A 27162-nucleotide genomic window follows, 5' to 3' on the forward strand; every position below is an offset into this window, starting at 1 on the left:
CAGCAAAAAACTGAAATTCTCCTATTCACTCAAAAATGGTGCCAAACTGTTGCAAATTCTCCCCTGAAAGGTTTGGCGGTGGAAACAGAAGGCTTTTTATCATAGGCCAAGAAATCAGCCCTCGAAGACAAAACCTGTGGGAAAATTTTTTTCTAAGCCCCGGGGTCACAATTTCAGCAAAAATCTAAAATTCTCCAGTTCACTCAAAAATGGTGCCAAACTGTTGCAAATTCTCCCCTGAAAGGTTTCGCAGTGGAAACATAAGGCTTTTTATCATAGGAAATGAAATCAGCCCTTGAAGACAAAACCTGTGGGGGAAAAAAATTCTAACCCCCGGGGACACAATTTCAGCAAAAATCTGAAATTCTCCAATTCTCTCAAAAAATGGTGCCAAACTGTTGCAAATTCTCCACTGAAAGGTTTGGCGGTGGAAAAAGAAGGTTTTTTGTCATAGGAAATGAAATCAGCCCTCGAAGACAAAACCTGTGAAAAAAAAAATTTCTAAGCCACGGGGTCACAATTTCAGCAAAAATCTGAAATTCTCCAATTCTCTCAGAAATGGTGCCAAACTGTTGCAAATTCTCCCCTGAAAGGTTTCGCGGTGGAAACAGAAGCCTTTTTATCATCGGCCAATAAATCAGCCCTCGAAGACAAAACCTGTGGGAAAAATATTTTCTAAGCCCCGGGGTCACAATTTCAGCAAAAAACTGAAATTCTCCTATTCACTCAAAAATGGTGCCAAACTGTTGCAAATTCTTCCCTGAAAGGTTTGGCGGGGGAAACAGAAGGCTTTTTATCATAGGCCAAGAAATCAGCCCTCGACAACTTGACCTGTGAAAAAAAAATTTGTAAGCCCCGGGGTCACAATTTCAGCAAAAATCTGAAATTCTCCAATTCACTCAAAAATGGTGCCAAACTGTTGCAAAGTCTCCCCTGAAAGTTATGGCGGTGGAAACAGAAGTCTTTTTGTCATAGGAAATGAGATCAGCCCTCGATAACTTTACCTGTGAAAAAAAAAAATTCTAAGCCCCGGGGTCACAATTTCAGCAAAAATCTGAAATTCTCCAGTTCACTCAAAAATGGTGTCAAACTGTTGCAAATTCTCCCCTGAAAGTTATGGCGGTGGAAACAGAAGCCTTTTTGTCATCGGAAATGAAATCAGCCCTCGAAGACAAAACCTGTAGAATTTTTTTTTTCTACAATTTCAACATAAATCTGAAATTCTCCTATTCACTCAAAAATGGTGCCAAACTGTTGTAAATTCTCCCCTGAAAGGTTTCGCGGTGGAAACAGAAGCCTTTTTATCATCGGCCAATAAATCAGCCCTCGAAGACAAAACCTGTGGGAAAAATATTTTCTAAGCCCCGGGGTCACAATTTCAGCAAAAAACTGAAATTCTCCTATTCACTCAAAAATGGTGCCAAACTGTTGCAAATTCTCCCCTGAAAGGTTTGGCGGGGGAAACAGAAGCCTTTTTATCATAGGCCAAGAAATCAGCCCTGGACAACTTGACCTGTGAAAAAAAAAATTCCTAAGCCCCGGGGTCACAATTTCAGCAAAAATCTGAAATTCTCCAATTCACTCAAAAATGGTGCCAAACTGTTGCAAATTCTCCCCTGAAAGGTTTGGCTGTGGAAACAGAAGGGTTTTTGTCATTCTAAATGAAATCAGCCCTCGAAGACAAAACCTGTGGAATTTTTTTCCCCCTACAATTTCAACATAAATCTGAAATTCTCCTATTCACTCAAAAATGGTGCCAAAGTGTTGCAAATTCTCCCCTGAAAGGTTTGGCGGTGGAAACAGAAGGCTTTTTATCATAGGCCAAGAAATCAGCCCTCGACAACTTGACCTGTGAAAAAAAAATTTGTAAGCCCCGGGGTCACAATTTCAGCAAAAATCTGAAATTTTCCAGTTCACTCAAAAATGGTGCCAAACTGTTGCAAATTCTCCCCTGAAAGTTATGGCGGTGGAAACAGAAGTCTTTTTGTCATAGGAAATGAGATCAGCCCTCGATAACTTTACCTGTGAAAAAAAAAAATTCTAAGCCCCGGGGTCACAATTTCAGCAAAAATCTGAAATTCTCCAGTTCACTCAAAAATGGTGCCAAACTGTTGCAAATTCTCCCCTGAAAGTTATGGCGGTGGAAACAGAAGCCTTTTTGTCATCGGAAATGAAATCAGCCCTCGAAGACAAAACCTGTGGAATTTTTTTTTTCTACAATTTCAACATAAATCTGAAATTCTCCTATTCACTCAAAAATGGTGCCAAACTGTTGTAAATTCTCCCCTGAAAGGTTTCGCGGTGGAAACAGAAGCCTTTTTATCATCGGCCAATAAATCAGCCCTCGAAGACAAAACCTGTGGGAAAAATATTTTCTAAGCCCCGGGGTCACAATTTCAGCAAAAAACTGAAATTCTCCTATTCACTCAAAAATGGTGCCAAACTGTTGCAAATTCTCCCCTGAAAGGTTTGGCGGGGGAAACAGAAGCATTTTTATCATAGGCCAAGAAATCAGCCCTGGACAACTTGACCTGTGAAAAAAAAAATTCCTAAGCCCCGGGGTCACAATTTCAGCAAAAATCTGAAATTCTCCAATTCACTCAAAAATGGTGCCAAACTGTTGCAAATTCTCCCCTGAAAGGTTTGGCTGTGGAAACAGAAGGGTTTTTGTCATTCTAAATGAAATCAGCCCTCGAAGACAAAACCTGTGGAATTTTTTTTCCCCTACAATTTCAACATAAATCTGAAATTCTCCTATTCACTCAAAAATGGTGCCAAAGTGTTGCAAATTCTCCCCTGAAAGGTTTGGCGGTGGAAACAGAAGGCTTTTTATCATAGGCCAAGAAATCAGCCCTCGAAGACAAAACCTGTGGGAAAATTTTTTTCTAAGCCCCGGGGTCACAATTTCAGCAAAAATCTAAAATTCTCCAGTTCACTCAAAAATGGTGCCAAACTGTTGCAAATTCTCCCCTGAAAGTTATGGCGGTGGAAACAGAAGCCTTTTTGTCATCGGAAATGAAATCAGCCCTCGAAGACAAAACCTGTGGAATTTTTTTTTTCTACAATTTCAACATAAATCTGAAATTCTCCTATTCACTCAAAAATGGTGCCAAACTGTTGTAAATTCTCCCCTGAAAGGTTTGGCGGTGGAAACAGAAGCCTTTTTATCATCGGCCAATAAATCAGCCCTCGAAGACAAAACCTGTGGGAAAAATATTTTCTAAGCCCCGGGGTCACAATTTCAGCAAAAAACTGAAATTCTCCTATTCACTCAAAAATGGTGCCAAACTGTTGCAAATTCTCCCCTGAAAGGTTTGGCGGTGGAAACAGAAGGCTTTTTATCATAGGCCAAGAAATCAGCCCTCGAAGACAAAACCTGTGGGAAAATTTTTTTCTAAGCCCCGGGGTCACAATTTCAGCAAAAATCTAAAATTCTCCAGTTCACTCAAAAATGGTGCCAAACTGTTGCAAATTCTCCCCTGAAAGGTTTCGCAGTGGAAACATAAGGCTTTTTATCATAGGAAATGAAATCAGCCCTTGAAGACAAAACCTGTGGGGGAAAAAAATTCTAACCCCCGGGGACACAATTTCAGCAAAAATCTGAAATTCTCCAATTCTCTCAAAAAATGGTGCCAAACTGTTGCAAATTCTCCACTGAAAGGTTTGGCGGTGGAAAAAGAAGGTTTTTTGTCATAGGAAATGAAATCAGCCCTCGAAGACAAAACCTGTGAAAAAAAAAATTTCTAAGCCACGGGGTCACAATTTCAGCAAAAATCTGAAATTCTCCAATTCTCTCAGAAATGGTGCCAAACTGTTGCAAATTCTCCCCTGAAAGGTTTCGCGGTGGAAACAGAAGCCTTTTTATCATCGGCCAATAAATCAGCCCTCGAAGACAAAACCTGTGGGAAAAATATTTTCTAAGCCCCGGGGTCACAATTTCAGCAAAAAACTGAAATTCTCCTATTCACTCAAAAATGGTGCCAAACTGTTGCAAATTCTCCCCTGAAAGGTTTGGCGGTGGAAACAGAAGTCTTTTTATCATAGGCCAAGAAATCAGCCCTCGACAACTTGACCTGTGAAAAAAAAATTTCCTAAGCCCCGGGGTCACAATTTTAGCAAAAATCTGAAATTCTCCAATTCACTCAAAAATGGTGCCAAACTGTTGCAAATTCTCCCCTGAAAGGTTTGGCTGTGGAAACAGAAGGGTTTTTGTCATTCTAAATGAAATCAGCCCTCGAAGACAAAACCTGTGGAATATTTTTTTTCTACAACTTCAACATAAATCTGAAATTCTTCAATTCTCTCACAAATGGTGCCAAACTGTTGCAAATTCTCCCCTGAAAGGTTTGGCTGTGGAAACAGAAGCATTTTTTATCATAGGAAATGAGATCAGCCCTCGAAGACAAAACCTGTGGAATTTTTTTTTCTACAATTTCAACATAAATCTGAAATTCTCCTATTCACTCAAAAATGGTGCGAAACTGTTGCAAATTCTCCCCTGAAAGGTTTGGCGGTGGAAACAGAAGGCTTTTTATCATAGGCCAAGAAATCAGCCCTCGAAGACAAAACCTGTGGGAAAAATTTTTTCTAAGCCCCGGGGTCACAATTTCAGCAAAAATCTGAAATTCTCCAGTTCCCTCAAAAATGGTGCCAAACTGTTGCAAATTCTCCCCTGAAAGTTATGGCAGTTGAAACAGAAGCCTTTTTGTCATAGGAAATGAAATCAGCCCTCGAAGACAAAACCTGTGAAAAACTTTTTCTCAGCCCCGCGGTCACAATTTCAGCAAAAATCTGAAATTCTCCAATTCTCTCACAAATGCTGCCAAACTGTTGCAAATTCTCCCCTGAAAGGTTTGGCTGTGGAAACAGAAGCGTTTTTGTCATAGGAAATGAGATCAGCCCTCGAAGACAAAACCTGTGGAATTTTTTTCCCCTACAATTTCAACATAAATCTGAAATTCTCCTATTCACTCAAAAATGGTGCCAAACTGTTGCAAATTCTCCCCTGAAAGGTTTGGCGGTGGAAACAGAAGGCTTTTTATCATAGGCCAAGAAATCAGCCCTCGACAACTTTACCTGTGAAAAAAAAATTTCTAAGCCCCGGAGTCACAATTTCAGCAAAAATCTGAAATTCTCCAATTCACTCAAAAATGGTGCCAAACTCTTGCAAATTCTCCCGTGAAAGATTTGGCGGTGGAAACATAAGGCTTTTAATCATAGGAAATAAAATCAGCCCTTGATGACAAAACCTGTGGAAAAAAATTTTCCTAAGCCCCGGGGTCACAATTTCAAAAAAAAATCTGAGATTCTCCAATTCACTCCAAAATGGTGCCAAACTGTTGCAAATTCTCCCCTGAAAAGTTTGGCGGTGGAAACAGAAGGCTTTTTATCATAGGCCAAGAAATCAGCCCTCGACAACTTTACCTGTGAAAAAAAAAATTCTTAGCCCCGGAGTCACAATTTCAGCAAAAATCTGAAATTCTCCAGTACACTAAAAAATGGTGCCAAACTCTTGCAAATTCTCCCCTGAAAGGTTTGGCGGTGGAAACAGAAGCCTTTTTGTCATAAGAAATGAAATCAGCCCTCGAAGACAAAACCTGTGAAAAAAAATTTTTCTAAACCCCGGGGTCACAATTTCAGCAAAAATCTGAAATTCTCCAGTTCACTCAAAAATGGTCCCAAACTGTTGCAAATTCTCCCCTGAAAGTTATGGCGGTGGAAACAGAAGCCTTTTTGTCATATGAAATTAAATCAGCCCTCGAAGACAAAACCTGTGCAATTTTTTCCCCCTACAATTTCAACATAAATCTGAAATTCTCCAATTCTCTCACAAATGGTGCCAAACTGTTGCAAATTCTCCCCTGAAAGCTTTGGCTGTGGAAACAGAAGCCTTTTTGTCACGGGAAATGAGATCAGCCCTCGAAGACAAAACCTGTGGAATTTTTTTTCCCTACAATTTCAACATAAATCTGAAATTCTCCTATTCACTCAAAAATGGTGCCAAACTGTTGCAAATTCTCCACTGAAAGGTTTGGCGGTGGAAAAAGAAGGTTTTTTGTCATAGGAAATGAAATCAGCCCTCGAAGACAAAACCTGTGAAAAAAAATTTTTCTAAGCCCCGGGGTCACAATTTCAGCAAAAATCTGACATTCTCCAATTCTCTCAAAAATGGAGCTAAACTGTTGAAAATTCTCCCCTGAAAGGTTTGGAGGTGGAAACAGAAGCCTTTTTGTCATAGGAAATGAGATCAGCCATCGAAGACAAAACCTGTGGAGGAAAAATTTTTCTAAGCCCCGGGGTCACAATTTCAGCACAAAACTGAAATTCTCCAATTCACTCAAAAATGGTGCCAAACAGTTGCAAATTCTCCCCTGAAAGGTTTGGCGGTGGAAACAGAAGCCTTTTTATCATAGGAAATGAAATCAGCCCTCGAAGACAAAACCTGTGGAAAAACATTTTTCTAAGCCCCGGGGTCACAATTTCAGCAAAAATCTGAAATTCTCCAATTCTCTCAAAAAATGGTGCCAAACTGTTGCAAATTCTCCCCTGATAGCTTTGGCGGTGGAAACAGAAGGCTTTTTAATCATAGGCCAAGAAATCAGCCCTCGACAACTTAACCTGTGAAAAAAAAAATTCTAAGCCCCGGGGTCACAATTTCAGCAAAAATCTGAAATTCTCCAATTCTCTCAGAAATGGTGCCAAACTGTTGCAAATTCTCCCCTGAAAGGTTTGGAGGTGGAAACAGAAGGCCTTTTATCATAGGATATAAAATCAGCCCTCGACAACTTTACCTGTGGGGAAAAAAAATTTCTAAGCCCCGGGGTCACAATTTCAGCAAAAATCTGAAATTCTCCAATTCACTCAAAAATGGTGCCAAACTGGACTTCCGGAGGCGGCGCGAAACGGCAATGGCGGTCCTCTTCGCGCTGTGAAGAGGGGCTCCGCAGAAAAGGGTCGTCCGCTACGGCAAAGCCCCCTGCCTCCAGCTCACCTGGCTGGCGCTCACGCCCCCCCCCCCGGAGGCCGTCCAACCAGGTGCCATGGGGGGGGCGTGTCCAGCAGCCTTTATGCTGTAGTGCCAGCCTCTCCCTGGCCTCATTTCTCTTTGTCGTCCTGTGCGAGTCAGGAGGATACTCTCTCTTCAGTGTTCCTGCAGCGAGAAGCGGCCACGTGGAGCTAACTTGGAAGAGGACTTCTGAGAAAGGGAAGCCTTTAATTCCTCCTTTGCTTTTACCTTTCCTTTACTTTACCCCCTTTACTTTGCCTTTTACCTTTACTTTAATCCCCCCACCCAACTCTCCACCTTTAATTCCCTCTTTACTTTTCTCCAAATACCTCCTAATTGTTCCTAATTTCATCTCTGATCCCGAAGCCTTTACTCTGTGTGTGTGTACTTCTCCGACTTTAAATCAGTCACTCTGTGTGTGTGTGCTGCTCTTCAGGCTTCAAAACAGACACTCTCTGTGTCTTTGCGGGCAGCATCTCAGCGTGCTTGGAAGGGGGGAAATCTGAGCCTTCACTAGCAGGCTCCGTGGTTTGGCTTGGAGCCCTTCCTCCCCCTCTCCCCACGTGCTGCCTTCTCCCTTTGGTGTTGCTCCCCCACGCCTCCGCGATTTCAGGGGGCGGCAGCTCCATTTAGAAACTTCTTTCAGACAACTGCATTGCCCCAATTTTGCTATTGTCCCATTTTGCTGCTTATTGCTTTACCTTAAACCCTTCCTGGAGCTCCCTCACTCCACCCCCCCCCCCCCCGCTTGGTTTAAAAGCGGATAGTATTTCTGGGTCTGCCTGGTGTTTCTCTCCCGCTGTTGCCCCATAGTAATAAAAGCTATCGCTGGGTGTTTCTTTATCCCCTTTAGTTTTAAAACTTTTCCTGTGCACCGGACTTGCAATCCCCCCCCCCCTGCAGTTGGATAGCACAGTTGGTAGAGCATGATACTCTTAACCTCAGGGATGTGGGTTCGAGCCCCACATTGGGCAAAATATTTGTGCATTGCAGGGGGTTGGACTAGATGACCCTTGTGGCCCATTCAAACTCTACAATTCTATGATTCTGTGCAGTCACAAAGATGATCCCCCCATTATTCTTCACCCTCCACTACCCCCCCACTCCCCTTCCCCTCGCATTGTCCTTTGATCACCGGCCAGGGTTGCTTTGTTTTCCCTTAAGCACCAAATAGCTGGGCAATTAACAGCCTCCTGGTCTTACAGAAGGCAGCTTATGCTTTAGCTGCAGAACCAGTTCTCTTTTGTTGTTCTAGTAACACCTTTACTGCCACCCCCTTGCATCCCCTTTGTCTCCGGGCGGGGCTGCTTTACCTGCAGTCGTCTCCGCCCATTGCTCACAGCAATTGAGTCACCTCAATATAATTGCTGATAGTATCAGTAGTTGTTGAAATTCAGTTTGCCAGATATATTGCAGATTAATTGAAGCAGGCCCCCTGGTGGAGGCAGGTTCCTTACTATCTGATATCTAGTGGTCAGCGGTGGTCTCAATTTCCTAATTAATATCTGCAACATATTATTTACATCTATTTTAAAATATCAATCAGGTAATTTGATCAAGCCATTTGATTTGCAGCAACATATTCCGTAATTGATTAGAGTCTAATTTAAGAGGCTTGAGATTTTACTAACTGGGGATTACATTAATTTTATATTATTTTAACTGATTTGAGATGCTTGAATAAAGTCTGAATTTGACCAGTTTATTTGACACAATAGGGTGCTAATTAACCAGTAGCAATAGCTAGTGTAAATTGATAGCGGCTTTATAGTAACATTAATTACATTGTAATAATTTATTGAGAATTAGTGAATCAATTATTAGCAATATATTTACTGATTAAATAAATAAATAATAATTACTTAAAATAATAATATTAATAATTTAAAATAAATAATAATAATAATAATTAACAAAAAAATAAAAACAATAAAAATAACTAATAATTAATAAAATTAATAATAATAATATTTTAAGAAAGATAATAATAATAAATAATAATAATAATATAAATATATAAATTTAATTAATTAATTACATTACATTTAAAAAACAAAAAACAGCATCCCCCTCCCCTCAGCCTGCAGAAGAGTTTTATTTCCTTCTTTCAGTCTGAATCATTCTGCTGCCTAGCTTAAGAAATCCCTTCACAATTGTCCCAGCTTCCAGGCAGGATACATTGTCGCTTAAAGACAGGCAGTTTGTGGTACATTGTTAATTCAGGTACCTGGCGGATGGCCAATCAAGGATACATTGTCTTTGGCAGCATTTTCCTTCTGCTGGGGCCTCCAGCATAACCTTTTGTTTTTCAAACTGTTAGTTAAAGGGACATTTCCCAGAGAGCGATTTTCTTTGATTCCATTTGATTGCAGTGTGGGGGCCGCCTATTGTTCCATCCCTATATGCTTGTGAGTTATTTAGCTGTGTCTATCTGCCTGACCCTTTGCTTGGTGGCAAATAAATAAATTTATAGGCAAATACAAACCAAACAGTCAAGTGAAGAGTAATTATTTCATATCATCATTAGTTATGGTAGACAATTGATAGCATCATCAATTAATTCTACTTACAGTGGTAATTATTTGAACAAATAATACTGGAATAGATTGTAATAAATAACAATAACAATAAATAATAGAATAATAACAGCAACAAATAAATAAATAAATAAATAAATAAATATTAATATCTTTTGATTTAGTCAAAATCTTTCTAAGAATCTAGCCTTAAGTGCTTTCCTGACACAAAGTTAATTTTTGCATTAAGCCAACCTTCTCCAGTCAGGTGGGAATTGTATTCCAAAACATCTGGAGAGGCCACCAGGTTGGTAAATCCTATGTTAGGCACTAGTATACAGACGTCAAATCTATTTTTCTCTAGTATCTATGACACAAGCAAAGGACACTTGAATTTCCCAATCTGTTGCCACCAGCGCTGCCATTTCACGCTCTTGTTGTGGCAATCCTTTGTCCCAATTTTTCTCCGAAGTCTCTGTGTCCTCTTTAATTCCACTTCCCATTTCATCCTTCTCTGGTCCACTTTCAAAATTCACCATTTCATCTGTCTGAGCTCTTTTAATTGCTCATCAAACTTTTGCTGAAGGATGCCCACAGTCGATGGAACGTCCCAACGATGTATTTGCCATACCAACTGAACCTACTAACAATTCACTTAAGATGGACGCCGGTGAACAAAGCAAGGGATGTTTGAAGAACTCCACTGCAGATGTGTGCAAAGGCACTAAGTCAACCATTATATTTTATACTGTTTTCTTTCATTTCTGTGTTCAAATGTGTAAACATATTTTGGAAATGTCTATATGCATTTTTTTTATGTAAATGTTCATGCATCTGTATGGATTGTTTATGCCACCGCCTCATCTTCTGGACAGAAGCCACCACTGAGCTTTAGGACTTGACATTCGATGTTGCCATAGCTGCATGCTCTTCACCAATGTGCAAATGTCGGAAGTGCCAGGTAATTCTGAGCCATGATTTCCAGAAAAAAGCTGTACTTTGATGCTGGACGTTTGATACTTGGAGCCATTCGCATGTCTGCAAACTAGCATATTGAATATATAAGCAGATTCTTTCTAATTTACTTTTCTTTGGTGTGCACTAAAAACCCTAACCATTACAGTGGACGTTTGGGTTGCAAATGCGCAGAAGTGGATTTGCCGCATGCGCAAAAAGTGCTCTGTGCGCATGCACGGAAGCGCTCTACAGCACCGCATGCATGCATGCACAGAACAAGTGAAGATTTCAGGATATGGTTGGGCATCTGGAACGGATCCCGTTCATAACCGGAGGTACCACTGTATATTACAAAATCTCAACTTTTCCATTCTGCCCTTAACGTATCTTAAGTCTTAGTGACTGTAATGAAAAATCACGTGTGTGTGTGTGTGTGTGTGTGTGTGTGTAGCATCAACATTGGGAACAAAAAGCCAGTGGGAGTTTTCTTTACAGACAACTGCTCTAGGGTTCCTAAATGTGGATTTTGAAACAATTGTGGGGAACCTTTGACTCTCCAGATGTTGGACCATTAGGTCCAGTCGTGATCGACTCTGGGGTTGTGGCACTCATCTTGCTTTACTGGCTGAGGGAGCTGGCGTACAGCTTCCGGGTCATGTGGCCAGCATGACTAAGCCGCTTCTGGCGAACCACAGCAGCGCACGGAAACGCCATTTACCTTCCCGCCGGAGTGGTACCTATTTATCTACTTGCACTTTGATGTGCTTTTGAACTGCTAGGTGGGCAGGAGCAGGGACCAAGCAACGGGAGCAATGGGGATTCGAACCCTGACCTTCTGATAGGCAAGTCCTAGGCTCTGTGGTTTAACTCACAGCGCCACCTGCATCCCTAGCAATATGCTTGAGGGTGACCTTTATTTTCACTTGAATTAGGAAGGTTTCCGGTAGCAGAATGTGCAGATATATGTATTCTAAAGCCTCTGATGTCGCTTGATCTCATATACCATTTTCACTCCAAAGTCAAAATCAGAGCCTAGGAAACTTTGCATGACCCCCCTCTGGAAATTCATGTCACAGACACCTTTGAAGTTTGCAGAGACTTTTGCATTAAACATTCATCTTTTGCATTAATAAGGAGTCAACCTTCTGTTGGAATGTATGCCACTAATTAGGTGACTCTATAATGATCTTTCCATCTTAAGAGGTTGGCTTGCAGTTGAAGCAGGGATATAATTTTACCTTGAGGTAGGAGAAGATAAAGAGCCTTGCAGGATCAGGTGAAAGGCTTATCTAGTCTGGCATTCTTTTTCCCCACTGTGATCCAAAAGATGCCTCTAGGAAATTGGGGGCTAGGCAATATCACTCTCCCTGCTTGTACTTCCTGGCAGCAGGTATTCAGAGGCCCATGGTCTCCCTCTGTGATAACCATCATGCCTAGAAGCCATTAAGAGTCTTATTCTCCATGGATTTGTCTAATTTCCTTTTGAAGTAATATGGCAGCCATCGCTACATCTTTGTGGTCACAAATTTCATCTTAACTGTGTTGTGTGGCGATGTACTGCACTTCCTGTCCTGGATCTCCCAAAAATTCATCTTTATTGGATGACTCCAGGGGATATTATAAGGGAGGAAAACTTATCAGCTCTCCTTTTTCCAGACCATACATAATTTAAGACTTTATGATGCCCTTCCCTGCTTTTTCCCCAAACTAAGAAGTTCTCTCTTTTTTTGGAAATATTTTTATTTTTTTTTACAAACAAAATGTTATAACAATACCAAATATATGACCTTATATTGAGATTTCTCTGAATCTCCCAACTTCCTGGTTCTTCCCTCCATGAGTCCAATTGTCAACATCTTCATCTGCATATTATTTCACAATCCATGTACTGTATCTCTTCATATTAACCACAGCGTTGGTTATGTTACAAGTGTTATTAAAATCCTGCTAATGCCATTATGTGCTTGCAGTGGTCTCGTAGGTCAATTTTAAATTTTTCCCATTCTTAAAGTTTTTGTTGTCTTGGTTTCCTGAGTTCTGCCATTTTGGCGGACTCCCAACAGCTTAATTTGCCATTCCTCTCTGACATTCCTCCTCTTCTTTCCATCTTTGGGCTAATAACATCCATGCGGCTGTTGTCACGTACATAAGTCTTTTCTGTTCCTTTGGTATATCGGTACCTATAATTCCTAATAATAAACCTTCTGGTGTTGTTTTTTACAAAAGTTATTTTAAACATTATTGTCAGTTCATTATATAAGAATGCTTTTATTACCTTACATGACCACCACATATGATAAAAGGCACCTCCTTTTTCTTTATATTTCCAGCAAGTATTTGTACTTCTCTTATACATTTTTGGTAGCTTAAAAGGTAAAGGTAAAGGGACCCCTTACAGTTAAGTCCAATCGCGAATGTCTCTGGGGTTGCAGCGCTCATCTCGCTTTACAGGCCGAGAGAGCCGGCGTTTGTCCACTCCACAGACAGTTTTTCCGGGTCATGTGGCCAGCATGACAAAGCCGCTTCTGGTGCAACAGAACACCGACACCAGAGCAGTGCACGGAAACGCTGTTTACCTTTCTGCCGGAGCAGTACCTATTAATCTACTTGCACTTTTTGGCATGCTTTTGAACTGCTAAGTTGGTAGGACCTGGGACTGAGCAACGGGAGTTCACCCCATTGCGGGGATTCGAAATGCCAACCTTTTGATTGGCAAGCCCAAGGCTCAGTGGTTTAGACCACAGCGCCACCCGCGTCCCTTTTTGCTAGGGGTCAAATACCACTGGTACATCATTTCCATATAATTTTATTTCAGTGTATAACAAGCCATGAATTTTAAGTCAGTTTTCCATAACTTTTCCCAATCTGAAAATTGAATATTATGCCACAGATCTCTCTCACCCAGTGTTTCATTACAGATTTAACTTGTTCATCTTTTGTATGCCACCAAACTAAGAAGTTCTAAACCCTTTTAAATTTTCCCATAAGGGACTTGTTCCATTTTAGTTGCCATTCTATGCACCTGTTAAAACTCTACCATACCTTCTGGAGGTGCAGCAATACCGTTCCTAGGGTGACTCCAGATTGTAAACGATTTTGCAAGAGGGATTCAAGCGTATACTGGAAGGTTTGTACTTTTGAAGTGGATCAAAGCGTTCTATCGACCTAGTGCTGAAAGCCCAACATAAAAAAATAAAATTCCTGGACTTTTTGTGGTTTGGAACGTAATGAAGAAATGCATTGCAAAGCATGTGATGGGTAGCAGGAAGAAGTGTAAACACCTCACAACCAAATCCGGCTGAATGCTCAGTGTCATATGAACCAGTTAAGCAAGGACTGGACCTAGGCTAAGCACCACGTAAGCTCTGTACAAGCCCATCAGGATGAATGCTGGAGAAGCAAGTTGGCTGTAAATTACATTAATATGTAATATACCCTTTTCACAGGTGCCACGTGTTTAAACTGAGCCATCTAGGGAGACTCCAAGATCTCTTTCCTGGTCTGTTAACCACTTCTGACCCCATAACCAGGGCCAGATTTAGGTTTGATGAGGCCCTAAGCAACTGAAGGTAATGGGACCTTCATATGTCCAGCTGTCCTTTGTCAACAACAAATTGTCACTGTTTTTTGTGTTGAATATATGCTATATGGTAATTTATGGACCTGATAGGTATCTAAAGCCATTTGCACATCACAAAATATGTATTTTAGCAAAGTAATATTTATTTTATCTTATATTTTGGAAATGTACATCCAGTTTTTCCCCTTTATTTTTTTTGGGGGGCCCCCAGGAGAGTGGGGCCCTAAGCTGCAGCTTGTTTAGCTTATAGGTAAATCCGGCACTGCCATAAAACAAAATCTCTCTCTCTCTCTCTCTCTCTCTCTCACACACACACACACACACACACACACACACAAGCTCGCGTTTTCCCCTGCCCCAGTGCGCAGTCATTTTGCACTTGTTTTGCTCCTGTGCTCCTTTTTCTAGGACTCCTGTGTTGCCCACCCTCCACTCCAGCTTTGCCCGCCTTCGCAGAGACCCACGACCCCATAGTACCCCCCAAAGGGATGGTGGAGAGGCAGCCTTGCCCATGTGATATCCAGCGGGCTCCTTGCAGGGGAGCCTGCGTCTTTACGCGCCTCTCCACGGTGCGCGCTGCCATCCTCTTAGGTCGTATCCTTTGACTTCTACGTTTACTCGGCACTCCTCGGCCAGGGCTTTTCCGATCCCGGACAGGGTCGCCTTTCTTCTCCCGGGAGGCTGGCTAATTGCTAGCAGAGGAAAACCCGCCGCGGGGGGATCCTAAACCCGGATTTCCCGCCCCCGGTCTAGGAAAGGGGAAAGCCGGAGAGGCAACGCGCGCATCCGCAGCCGCCTCCCGCTTGCCGGACGCGCGTTGCTGGCGCTGAGCGCACTTGCGCGCCTCGGCGGGCAGCATCTTGAACGCACCTGTGCGTCTCCCTTGGCTAGGCTTTGGGCAGCAGCAGCAGCATTTTCTTTCGACCGGAGGAGAAAGACTGGAAGGACCCGAAGCCGCCGCAGCCGGAGGGTCTCGTTTCTTTGCTGCGCCGATTCTTCCCCGCAGAAGAAGCCCCGACCTGCTCGTGGGATCGGCCTTGGGAGGGACTAGCAACTTGCCTCCGGGGTTCCCCATCTTAGCCATCGGGTTTCCTCGGCGCTTTCCTTTTATTCGACGTGACTTTTGCTCGGAGCTCGAAGCGTCTCCAACTTTGCTCTCCGGTGGCGCGCAGGATGCCAGGCTCCTGGGGACTCCTGGCGGTGAGCGGCTGCTTTCTGGCTATGGCTGCATCGGCACAGGTATTATTATTATCATAATTACTATTACTATTTATTAAATTCCCACATCTCCCGCCACCCGAGGATCACAGGGCGGTTCACAATATAAAAGCACAAAAAGACACACCAAACAAAAACAACCCCCCCGCACCCGACACACCGCTTAAAAGCTTCATTAGCCAAAGGTCTGGGTTTCCCAACTTTGCGCACTTTCCCCCATTACTTGCCCGGCTGCGGGTGGGAAGAGAGGGAACCGACGGTTTGGGTAGTTCCACCTTCCAGATCCGAGCGAGCTTTGCCGCATTGAGCGTTTGCAACTTCCAGCGGGGTCGGACATTCACTCCAAGCGAATCCTCAAGTTGAGCCACGCGCAAAGCCAACCTTTGCATTGGAACAGCGCAGGATTCGATCCCGTCCAAGGATGGGGCTATAAGAAAACGCGATAGGAACTTGCTTAGACCCCTAGCATTAGTTTCATAGAAAATACACCTCTCGATGTTTTGCTGTGCGGTTGAATCCTTAAACGGGTCTCGGAATCCTTCCAAATCAGTATTCTGGCTGAAAGTTTGTGGGTTATTTGAAACGCCTCCAGGAGGCGCTCACAGCTATGTTAGTTTTCATTACACGGATTTTCAGCCAAGGAATGGGGGACCGAAAAACCCCTTTCAGGCAGCAAAATTTGTAAACTGATGCTGTTGGTAAATAGGATTCTGCTAGTTTGAGCGAGATTCCTTGGGAATCCTCATTTCTGTTGCATCGGTGGCTTGTCCCGTTTTGGCCAGATGTTGTCGGTTGCTACTGTCAGTCCTCCTCCTCCTCTTCTGAGCCAAGAGTGATTCAGCTCCGGCTTCTGTCGGAAAGGGAGCTTGACTTGCTGTTTTGCTGGAATGCTGGCTGGTATTCTGTGCTATACTTTGCCATCTGTTTTTTTTTTAACCATTAAGTGTAAATCAGTCTTTCCTAGAGGATTGCATGTGCACTCAAGGTGAGATTTTCTTTTCCTTTAAAAAGCATTTAAAGAACCATGCAAGATTTAAGATATTCTTGGCTGCTGTTCATGTAAGCAGCTCTATACTGCACTGAGGCTGGTTTAGAATTTGGCCCTTTCTGTCCCACCTGTAGCTTGTCTGGCACTGAATTGGATTGTTGGCCTTGAGGCCAGATGGAAGGCAAATTGTCTCCATCTCAGACGCCTGTAGGAGCCTGGATGTTGTGGGCTACTCACATGAAACAAATTTCAGATTTTGATGTGTTTTGAAGGCACTGCTCGCAATTCTGATACCTGAAAAAGTGAATGTGGGGCAGGCAGGCATCTTTTAATAAGCGTGTTAAGAAAACAGCTTGTAACCTACAAACGCAGGAATATTCATGGTTGCCAGTGAAAGTCTCCCCTGCCCCATCCAAGGGCTGTTCCAAGTGTGTGAAGGATGAATCTCATGCCCCATTTGACACTTAGGGGTCCTGCCCAGTTACCAGCATGAATTGCTATCTCCTCCCATAGGAGCCTTACTGAAATTTGCCGAGGGGGGAGAGAGGCCCAGAGTTGCATTTAATGCAGCCATGGGGAACTTGTGTCCCTCCAGATGTTGCTGAACTTGAATTTCTGTCACCCTTAGCTATTGATGCTGCCGGCTGGGACCGGTGGGAACAATGTCAGGAAGGCCACAGCAGAGGCCGATTTAGGGGAGTGTGACCGGTTTGGTCGCACTGGGTGTGAAGCCTCTGGGGTGCTGCAGCTATTATGTAGAATGGAAGGCAAGAGGCAGGGAGGGGCACCAAATTTTGGCTTCACACAGGGCGCTGCTGAAATTTGAGGTCCACCGCTGGCCACTGATCTGCAGTGTTAGAAATTAGCCAGGCGCCTTGTGTGTTTTGCTGCTGGCGTGGGTCCAGGAAGTTTGGATGTGCCCTTAGAAACATCCATTTGAAGCAGTATACATATAGAGTCCAAATGACTAAAGAAAGGAGTCTAAATGGAGTCCCCTCCACACCTTATAAAACCACAGAATTGTAGAGTCAGAAGGGACCACAAGGGTCATCTAGCTCAACCCCATACTGCACTCCTCCCCCCTCCACCTCCTAGTATGCTGATCCCATTAGAAGCAGACCAGAGTGATACATGAAGGGTCTAGATAAAGAGGGGCTCCTGGTCTCCCAGGTGAGGGGTGGTGGTGCCTCCCTTTAAGGGAACTGGGTGGCTGAGAATTTAAGGACTATCTACAAAAACATTGTAAACTGTATGAGTGCTAAGAAGGATGCAGGACTGATAACAACATGGCACTAGCAAACTGTATGAAAGGACAATGAGAATATGGAAAATTTGAGAAAAAAGATAAACTCTGGATTAATATTGTGTCTAAATTTAAGAACTTATGTTGTTGATAAAAAAATATGCAAAGTTAGAGACATAATATTGGGAAAGCACAAAATTAGATTTGAAACAAGGTGATAATTTGCTGTTCAAAATTTATAATAGGGAACGCAGGAACGAGAGATGCGAGGAAGTCCAAAAATTGAAGAAAGTTTGGTTTTTAAATAATGGATTTTGTTGCTTGTATACTCTTTCTTTTATTTTTCTCTACTGTGTCTTAATCTTTTTCTTTTGTGTTTTTCTTTGTTAATTGTATTTTGGTGATGGTTTTATATATGTTTGGTGATGAAAATTGTTTAAAATCTTTAATAAATATTTATAAAAAAAATAAATAAGGGAACTGGGTGGCTGAGTTAGCAGCATGCTTAACTTGATCACAGCAGCTGGGAGGCGCCACTGATTTGTCATCATGAAAGGCCACTCTGTACTCATCCTGGTGGTTATCTTCTCCTTCCAAGTTGCACGAATACAGTAAAACTCACCGGCTGCACATTCCAGAAGTAAAAGGTGTTTTACTCTTATAGTGCTTACTCAGAATCACTTAGCTGATACAGTGGTACCTCGGGTTAAGTACTTAATTCGTTCCGGAGGTCCGTTCTTAACCTGAAACTGTTCTTAACCTGAAGTACCACTTTAGCTAATGGGGCCTCCCTCTGCCGCCGCACCGCTGCTGCGCGATTTCTGTTCTCATCCTGAAGCAAAGTTCTTAACCCGAGGTAATATTTCTGGGTTAGCGGAGTCTGTAACCTGAAGCGTATGTAACCCGAGGTACCACTGTAAATGGGTGCTTCTTCCCCATTAGTGAGTTGGTGCTTGAGGGGGATGGAAAGTTCTAATCTAGGTTAGCGATGGAGCATGAAACCAAGGTAGTTATTTTAGATTAATTCACATCAGACAAAGGCGTCATTTTTTTGTATGAAGCTAACAACTCCAGTCAGCTCCCCACCCCTTGATATTTTATTAGCAGAGGCCCTGCAGTGACTGTGGCTGAACTCACAACCCCTATGCATGTAAATATCTCTCTATCTCTGTGGCATTATTTAAATTGCTTTGTGACAGGTGCTATAAATCAAGAGAATTTCATAGGAACATGAGTCTGTTCTGGGCCGTTTTTCCTCCTCTGCCTTATCTTGCTGTCTGCAAGTATTTAACCTATGCCTTGGCAGCCTTTGCTTAATACAGTATTGATTTTTGCCAGTGTTGGAGTCAGAGGACAGCTCTGTTGGCCTGGGCAGATCCGCAGTGCTTATTGTGCTTTCCAGCTAGCAGCTCCAGGCTGGCAAGCAGAAGGTCAAGCAGTTCGTTTTCCCTGGGACTTAAGAAACCAGGAAGCCTGACTCCATTAAGAGACTTTCTCCAACAAATATTTTAGAAGCATTGTTTATATTAAGAGGGCCCCTGCAGAGTTTGTGGGCAGTCCAACCATGACCTGTAAATTCAGGAAGGGAAACAGTTGCCCAAACCTTTCAATAATTACAATCTGGCAGTCGGCTGACTCATCCATCCCCAATGAGGATGAAGCCTAAATCTAGAATAGAAAGCCGGGGTGGGGGGTGGGGTGTGTGATGTGGAAACATGATCTCACAGGCAGTTTTGGAGGAAGGTGTTGTGTTTTCTGCTTGCTGTCAGAAGGAAACTGCCCTTTCCATAATGACTTGATAACGGTATATTGCCTGTGGAAGTCTCCAAAGGCTAACCTGTCCATACCAAAATGAAAGGCTGGTGGGAATGCCCTTTTTACATTCAAAAGCGTCTTCCATCTCCTCCTAGGATTAGCTCAAAATAAACTGCAATAATAATCTATCACTACCAGGTTTCTTCAAAGTGAAGGGTCTTCTCCCCACTGCTTCAGAAAGCTCAGATCCACCTTGCTGTCCTCATTTATTGCAGTACTGTAAGTGGAGGGTTGGGGATGTGGGTGGTGCTGTGGGTTAAATCACAGAGCCTAGGACTTGCCAATCAGAAGGTCGGCGGTTCAAATCCCCACAACGGGGTGAGCTCCCGTTGCTCGGTCCCTGCTCCTGCCAACCTAGCAGTTCGAAAGCACACCAGTGCAAGTAGATAAATAGGTACCGTTCCGGCGGGAAGGTAAACAGCGTTTCCGTGCGCTACTCTGGTTCACCAGAAGCGGCTTAGTCATGCTGGCCACATGACCCGGAAGCTGTACGCTGGCTCCCTCAACCAATAAAGCGAGATGAGCGCCGCAATCCCAGAGTCGGCCACGACTGGACCTAATGGTCAGGGGTCCCTTTACCCTTTAAGTGGAGGGTCAGGCAGGCATCTCTGTTCATTATCCAAAACAAGAAGTCTTTTTTTCAATAAGAATCCTTCCGCTTCTTCCCATTTAGCAATAGTAACATTTGTTGAGCAGTAGCTTAGCAGGGGGCTGGGGGGGGGTCATGGCCCTGGATACCAAATTCTGAGGGGCACAACCAGGAGCCCCCATGCAGGCGCAGCCTTCCACAGGGATCCCCACCCCTCCCTGGCGAAGGCGGCAGAGCAGCTCAGGCCCATGGTGAGCAGGCATGGATGGCGGGAAGTCAAATCAAAGTGACCTCCCCGGAGCACAAGTCTGGGCAATGAGAGTGGAGGTCCTGGGCTGCCCAGATGACAAGGACCCCCACCACCCCGGGCTTGCTGTGTCCCAATTGGCAGATTGGGGGGGGGGACAGTGTAGGGGCACACAGACCTGTAAGAGAGGGAGTTGTCACAGCAGGCCTTTGCCCACTATAGCAAAATAATAATAATAACAATTATTATTATTATTATTATTATTATTATTATTAATAATAGCCTGCCCATCTGGCTGAGTTTCCCCAGCCACACTGGGCGGCTCCCAATCAGTGTTAAAAACAGTACAGCGTTACATATTAAAAACTTCCCTGAACAGGGCTGCCTTCAGATGTCTTCTGAATGTCAGGTAATTATTTATCTCTTTGACATCTGATGGGAGGGCGTTCCACAGGGCAGGCGCCACTACCGAGAAGGCCCTCTGCCTGGTTCCCTGTAGCCTCACTTCTCGCAATGAGGGAACTGCCAGAAGGCCCTCGGCGCTGGATCTCAGTGTCCGGGCTGAACGATGGGGGTGGAGACGCTCCTTCAGGTATACTGGACCGAGGCCGTTTAGGGCTTTAAAGGTCAGCACCAACACTTTGAATTGTGCTCAGAAGCGTACTGGGATCTGGCACTGTGTAGATCTGGCACTGCTTTGATGTTGCAGAGCAGAAAACACATGAAGCAGATTCTTAAGTAACTGGCTCTGCTGGAACAAGCTGAAATGTCTGCCTCTTCATAAATTTGGGAACTGTTACTAGGAAACCTGAGGTGACACAATCAAAGGCAGATCAGGTTATGTAAAGTCCTGGTGTCTTAACCACGGCCAAAGCTCTGGGTATTTATTACTTTAAAATGTGTCAAATACTTCAGAATGAAAGTGCAGCCACGATGAAATATGAAAGCTTCGCTTGTTTACCTTCTTTTCTCTCCTAAAAGAAGATCCTTCTTCACCAACCTTATTTCTGTCTGGGTTTGTGTTTGACAGGATGATTTCGATGACACCGTTACAATGGAGGACCAGATTTATCTTCTCCTGGAGGCCAAACTTCAGTGCGAACTAAATATCACGTCTCTGCTACAGGAAGAAGGAGGTGGCGTTTCTAAATAACTTGTTTTCTTTTCCCGTCCCGTTCCAGGCAGCATTTCTAAGGTCTTGTTCACATTCTTGCTTACTCTGCATCCAATGTGCTCCCACTGCTAGTTTCCAAAGCCTCATACACACCATGTTAGCCACAACATGCCTAGCGTTTCTTGACAAAAACTGCAGTTTGAGGTGCTTCCCCCCAATCACCTTCAATCCAATGAAGATCAAAAGAGAGTAAAACCACATTCCTTTTTATTATATACATATACATATACATATACATATACATATACATATACATATACATACACACACACACACACATATACACACATATATATATATATATATATATATATATATATATATATATTATAAGCATACGGTATTATTTGCATTAATTCATAACAAATTCCATATCTTTATAGGGGTTCTTCCGACCCCCGGTCTTCCCCCCCATTCTAATAATTGTCTCTTCTCTTTTCTGCGACTAAATTCTTTTATCCAATCTATTAAATCTCCTTTTTCAATACCCTTTATCAGAATATATTACAAGTGCTAATCCAATCCTGCTAACGTTTTTAAATGTTTACAATGCTCCTTCATATATTCTATAAAGTTAATCCATTCATTTCTAAATTTATTGTCCTCTTGGTGTCTAATCTTCCCAGTCAATTTCGCCATTTTGGCATAGTTCATCAGTTTCAATATCCATTCTTATTTCGATGTGGTTCTTTCTCCTTCCATCCCTGGGCATATAACATTCTTGCCGCTGTCGTCGCATACATAAATAGGACCTGAGAGTAAGACTACATTCCTATGCAAACTGGGAGCGAACCCCAATGAATATAACAGAGTGTGGTTCTGTGTAATCACACACAAGACTGCACTGTGAAATAATAATAAATTCCAAACACCGAGATAAAACTACATTTTCAAATTAAAATAAAGGAAATGGGAGATGATAGCTAGCCAAAACAAGCTTTAAGAGCTTTCCCCCTCCCTAAAAGGAAGAAACTCTAAAGCAGATTTAAGGTTGGATGGGAAAATACCATTATAGCTTCGATTACCATTAGAGTGCAAGAAATAATGATAACAGAAGGAGGAGGAGGAGGAGGAGGAGGAGGAAGGTGTTCAGAGAAAGGCAGGCTGGGAGACAGGGGACAGAAGAGCAATCAGCAACTTCATTGTCTACAACTGGGCAAAGACTTGATGAGGAGAAGCTAGAGGAATAGAAAGAAGGAGCATCAGCTTAACAATTGGAAGAAATGGAAAGAGTGAGAATCAATTGGAGGGGAATATTTGGCAGAAGAAACAGAGGGACGCATGGAGAGAGAGAGAGAGAGTCTGCAGAATATATTTTTTTCCTTATCTATATCTTGAAACTGTTTTATATTTCTCTTCGCTGAGGCTTTTGTTAACAAAATGCATAACGGCAGTCAGTCTGTTCCAGGTCTCTGTTCACTATCCTGAGGCAACGGTGTTGGTTCAGTCCACTGAAAATGTATATCAACTTACTTAATTCCAGGGGAAACAGCAATTTTCTGGGGGCACTATCAACCTAGAAGCATTTGAGACCATTCTTGGAATTTGTGTTCACTCTGACTAATTTGTTTGTTTGTTAATTATTTGAATTGCTTTACCATCCTTCATCCAAGGATCACAAGGAGGTTTACAATATAAAAACACAAAAATACATAACATAGAAACACACAACAACAACTCCTCCAGTTTAAAAGGCCATAGATTGTTTAATTAGCCAAAGTGCTTTCGCCTGGTGCTGAAAAATATGCAATGAAGGTGGAGAGAGCGTTCCACTAGTGGGGAGCCACCACAGAAAAGGCCCATTCTTGTGTTGCTGCCTCAGATGATAATTGCAGGGTCCAGGGACCAGTTGTTAAATTGCCATAGAACAAAATAAGATGACCCAAAGATATGTGCTGTTGTAACTGCATGAAATATGAAAAGTTGCTTCTTTGTAAATCGGAGCTGCTTGAATGCTCACATTGATTCTGACACAAATTGGAGAGTGACCGACAAACATATCTACATGCCTCTAGCTACCATCCCAAACATACCAAACAGTCCATTGTATATAGCCAGGCACTACGTTACAGCCGCATCTGTTCCAATTCTACAGACAGAGACTCTCACCTAAGGGATCTACAGCAAACCTTCTCAGAACTAAAATACCCAGCAGATGAAGTTAGACAACAGATCAACAGAGCCAGACTGATACCCAGATCTCCGGTTATATGGACTCTGTTCTGAAACCATATGCCATCAATGCTCCCAGCTATGTACGTGACACCACAGATTTTCTGAGGAAAATACAATCTTTAAATAATCTTCCCAACAGCACTATACTAGCTACTATGGATGTGGAATCTCTGTACACCAACATCCCACACAACGATGGTTTACAAGCCATAAGGAACACCATATCAGATAAAACCACAGCGGACCTTGCCACCAAACTCTGCCAATTTGTCCTTACCCACAACAACTTCAAATTCGGTGATGACCTGTTTCTTCAGATCAGCGGCACAGCAATGGGCACCCGCATGGCCCCACAGTATGCCAACATCTTCATGGCAGATTTAGAACAACGTTTCCTGAACTCCTACCCACTCAAACCTCTCTTGTACCTGCGATACATTGATGATATTTTTATCATCTGGACACATGGTCAACAGACCCTGGACACCTTTCACCAGAAATTTAATGATTTTCACCCCACAATCAACCTTACAATGAATCAATCTATGCAAGAAATACATTTTTTGGACACTACTATAAAAATACAGGATGGGCGCATAAACACCACCTTATACCGCAAACCAACTGACCGACAAACATATCTACATGCCTCTAGCTACCATCCCAAACATACCAAACAGTCCATTGTATATAGCCAGGCACTACGTTACAGCCGCATCTGTTCCAATTCTACAGACAGAGACTCTCACCTAAGGGATCTACAGCAAACCTTCTCAGAACTAAAATACCCAGCAGATGAAGTTAGACAACAGATCAACAGAGCCAGACTGATACCCAGAGAGAACTTGCTGCAAGACAGACCCAAAAAAGAAAATAACAGAACACCTCTAGTCATCACATACAGCTCCCAAGTTAAAACAGTACAACGCATCATCAGAGATCTACAACCTCTCCTGGACAATGACAGTTCTCTTTCTCAAGCTCTGGGAGGAAGACCTTTCATTGCCTACAGACAGCCACCCAATCTTAAACAACTCCTAACCCACAATAATACTACAACCAGACTTAACACAGACACTGGCACCAGAGCCTGCAATAAACCCAGATGCCAACTTTGCTGCCACATACACCCGGACAACACCATTACTGGCCCCAACAACATCACACATACCATCTCGGGACTATTTAATTGCTCATCGTCTAACATTGTGTATGCCATCAAATGCCAACAGTGTCCTTCAGCTCTCTATATTGGACAAACAGGCCAAACCTTACGCCAAAGAATAAACGGACATAAATCTGACATCAAGAATCACAGAACAGAGAAACCAGTAGGAGAACACTTCAATCTCCCAGGGCATTCTATACAAGATCTCAAAGTAGCTGTTTTACTACAAAGGAATTTCAGAAATAGACTGGAAAGAGAAGCTGCTGAATTACAACTCATTACCAAACTTAAAACCATGAAAAGACCTGGGCTTAACAAAGACATTGGATTCTTATCTCACTATACATAACTAAACCATTTCTCACCTTCCCACCCCTTGCCTTTTCCTGTAAGACCTATTACAGTCGTTAAGAGTCGTCAACAGGCTCTCCCAGCTATCTGCCTATCTCCCATTCCCACCATCCTTCTGAGTAACACCCCTCCCCACCTTCTCACTATATAGAAGGATCTGGCAACTTCTGTTTCAGTGTATCTGAAGAAGTGTGCATGCACACGAAAGCTCATACCAAGAACTAACTTAGTTGGTCTTTAAGGTGCTACTGGAAGGAATTTTTTATTTTGACAAATTGGAGAATATTTTTAGCTTCCGTTTAGGCAGAAAATGCTCTGTTCTTGCCTCATTTGGAGGGAAGTAATTTTGAAAGCATTAAAAAAACCCCAGAGGATCACACACTGTGCTCTTTCCTGCTTTTTCTCATGTTCTTCATTTGCAGTTTATTTCTGCTTTCTCCCTACAGAAGGCAACTGCTTCCCAGAATGGGATGGTCTGATCTGCTGGCCCAGGGGGTCTGTGGGGAAAACATTAGCTGTCCCGTGCCCTCCATATGTATATGACTTCAATCACAAAGGTACCAGCAACATGCTTCACGTTGGATTTTATCTTACACAAAACCTAGCTGGGGAGAAGCTTCTCATGGAAGCACCTCTTGTCTCTTGCAGGCCTGGCTTTCCGACACTGTAGCTCAAATGGAACGTGGGTCTCTGTGCAAAGTTTGAACCGGACATGGTCTAATTATTCAGAATGCTTTGACTTCCTGCGAGCAGAAAACAGCCCAGGAAAGGTACATGCTCTTTCACCAGCAAAGGAGCAGAGCTGTGGGTGCTTGAGGGTGTTTTAGTGCTGAGAGTGTTGGGGAACCTAACTGGCTTTTATTACTAATTAATCCATAATTTTAAGGGATGTGGGTGGCGCTGTGGGTTAAACCACAGAGCCTAGGGCTTGCCAATCAGAAGGTCAGCGGTTCGAATCCCCGCGACAGGGTGAGCTCCTGTTGCTCGGTCCCAGCTCCTGCCACGCTAGCAGTTCGAAAGCACAAAGTGCAAGTAGATAAATAGGTACTGCTCCGGCGGGAAGGTAAACGGCGTTTCCATGCGCTGCTCTGGTTTGCCAGAAGCAGCTTAGTCATGCTGGCCACATGACCCGGGAAAACTGTCTGCGGACAAACGTCTGCTCCCTCGGCCAGTAAAGCGAAATGAGCGCCGCAACCCCAGAGTCGTCCGCAACTGGACCTAACGGTCAGGGGTCCCTTTAATCCATAAATTAGAGGGTGGGAAGAGCTCAGTCTATTTTAGTCTTAATTCTTGCAATTAGATTGCACTATAAGGAGAAGGTGCATACATCTTGATAACGATTAAATATTGTAAACTGTCCCAGAAACTACAATGACTTGAGAAACGTCACCTTTCAGTCATTCTCCAGGACATGGCAAATCTCCAACACCACCGTGAGGGAGGGGGCACTCAGAAGAAATGTTGGTCACCCCAAAACAATGCATAGAAAGTGTTTAGCATCATACAACAGCCGTACAGATTGGAGCATACCTTCCCAGAATGGGTAACACAATGGGGTTGCAGGTACAATCCTGGCTTTACCTCCATGCAGAATAGGATTGTGTTGGTCTGTAAATGGCAACAGTTTAGCTCCAGACTGGATTCTCTTAAAGGACGTATTTTAGAACTTCTCAATTGTGCGCTGAAGGAGAAAATCTTCTGTTTCCTCCAGAGGGAATTCTTTGAACGCCTCTATGTCATGTACACCGTTGGGTATTCCATCTCATTCTGCTCTCTGGCTGTGGCGATCTTCATCATGGGCTACTTCAGGTGAGTAAATCACACCTCTAGAATCTGTCCGTCCTCTCTTAAACCTTTTAGCCAGTCCTAAGACGACATAAGGGACACGGGTGGCGCTGTGGGTTAAACCACTGAGCCTAGGGCTTGCCGATCAGAAGGTTGGTGGTTTGAATCCCCGCGACGGGGTGAGCTCCCGTTGCTCGGTCCCTGCTCCTGCCACCCTAGCAGTTCGAAAACACGTCAAAGTGCAAGTAGATAAATAGGTACCACTACGGTGGGAAGGTAAACGGCGTTTCCATGCGCTGCTCTGGTTCACCAGAAGTGGCTTAGTCATGCTGGCCACATGTCCTGGAAGC

The 27162-nt window shown here is 43.2% G+C and overlaps 1 protein-coding gene across 3 annotated transcripts in view; it reads left to right on the forward strand.

Moving 5' to 3' along the window:
• The first annotated feature begins 14705 nt into the window (after window positions 1–14705).
• The window catches only part of LOC310692613 (parathyroid hormone 2 receptor-like), a 45594-nt gene continuing 33137 nt past the window's right edge, over window positions 14706–27162 (forward strand). For 2 of the 3 annotated variants that reach the window (XM_083473556.1, XM_083473557.1), the window contains exons 1-5: window positions 14706–15298; window positions 21190–21295; window positions 25474–25584; window positions 25676–25797; window positions 26739–26836. In XM_083473556.1, the coding sequence (XP_083329682.1) occupies window positions 15233–15298; window positions 21190–21295; window positions 25474–25584; window positions 25676–25797; window positions 26739–26836 (503 nt within the window). In that variant the 5' untranslated portion in view covers window positions 14706–15232. The remainder of the gene's footprint in view (window positions 15299–21189; window positions 21296–25473; window positions 25585–25675; window positions 25798–26738; window positions 26837–27162) is intronic. The other variant, XM_083473558.1, reaches the window with a different exon arrangement.

The sequence above is a fragment of the Podarcis liolepis genome (assembly GCF_965112155.1).
Source record: "Podarcis liolepis genome assembly, chromosome: 1".
Lineage (NCBI taxonomy): Eukaryota > Metazoa > Chordata > Lepidosauria > Squamata > Lacertidae > Podarcis > Podarcis liolepis.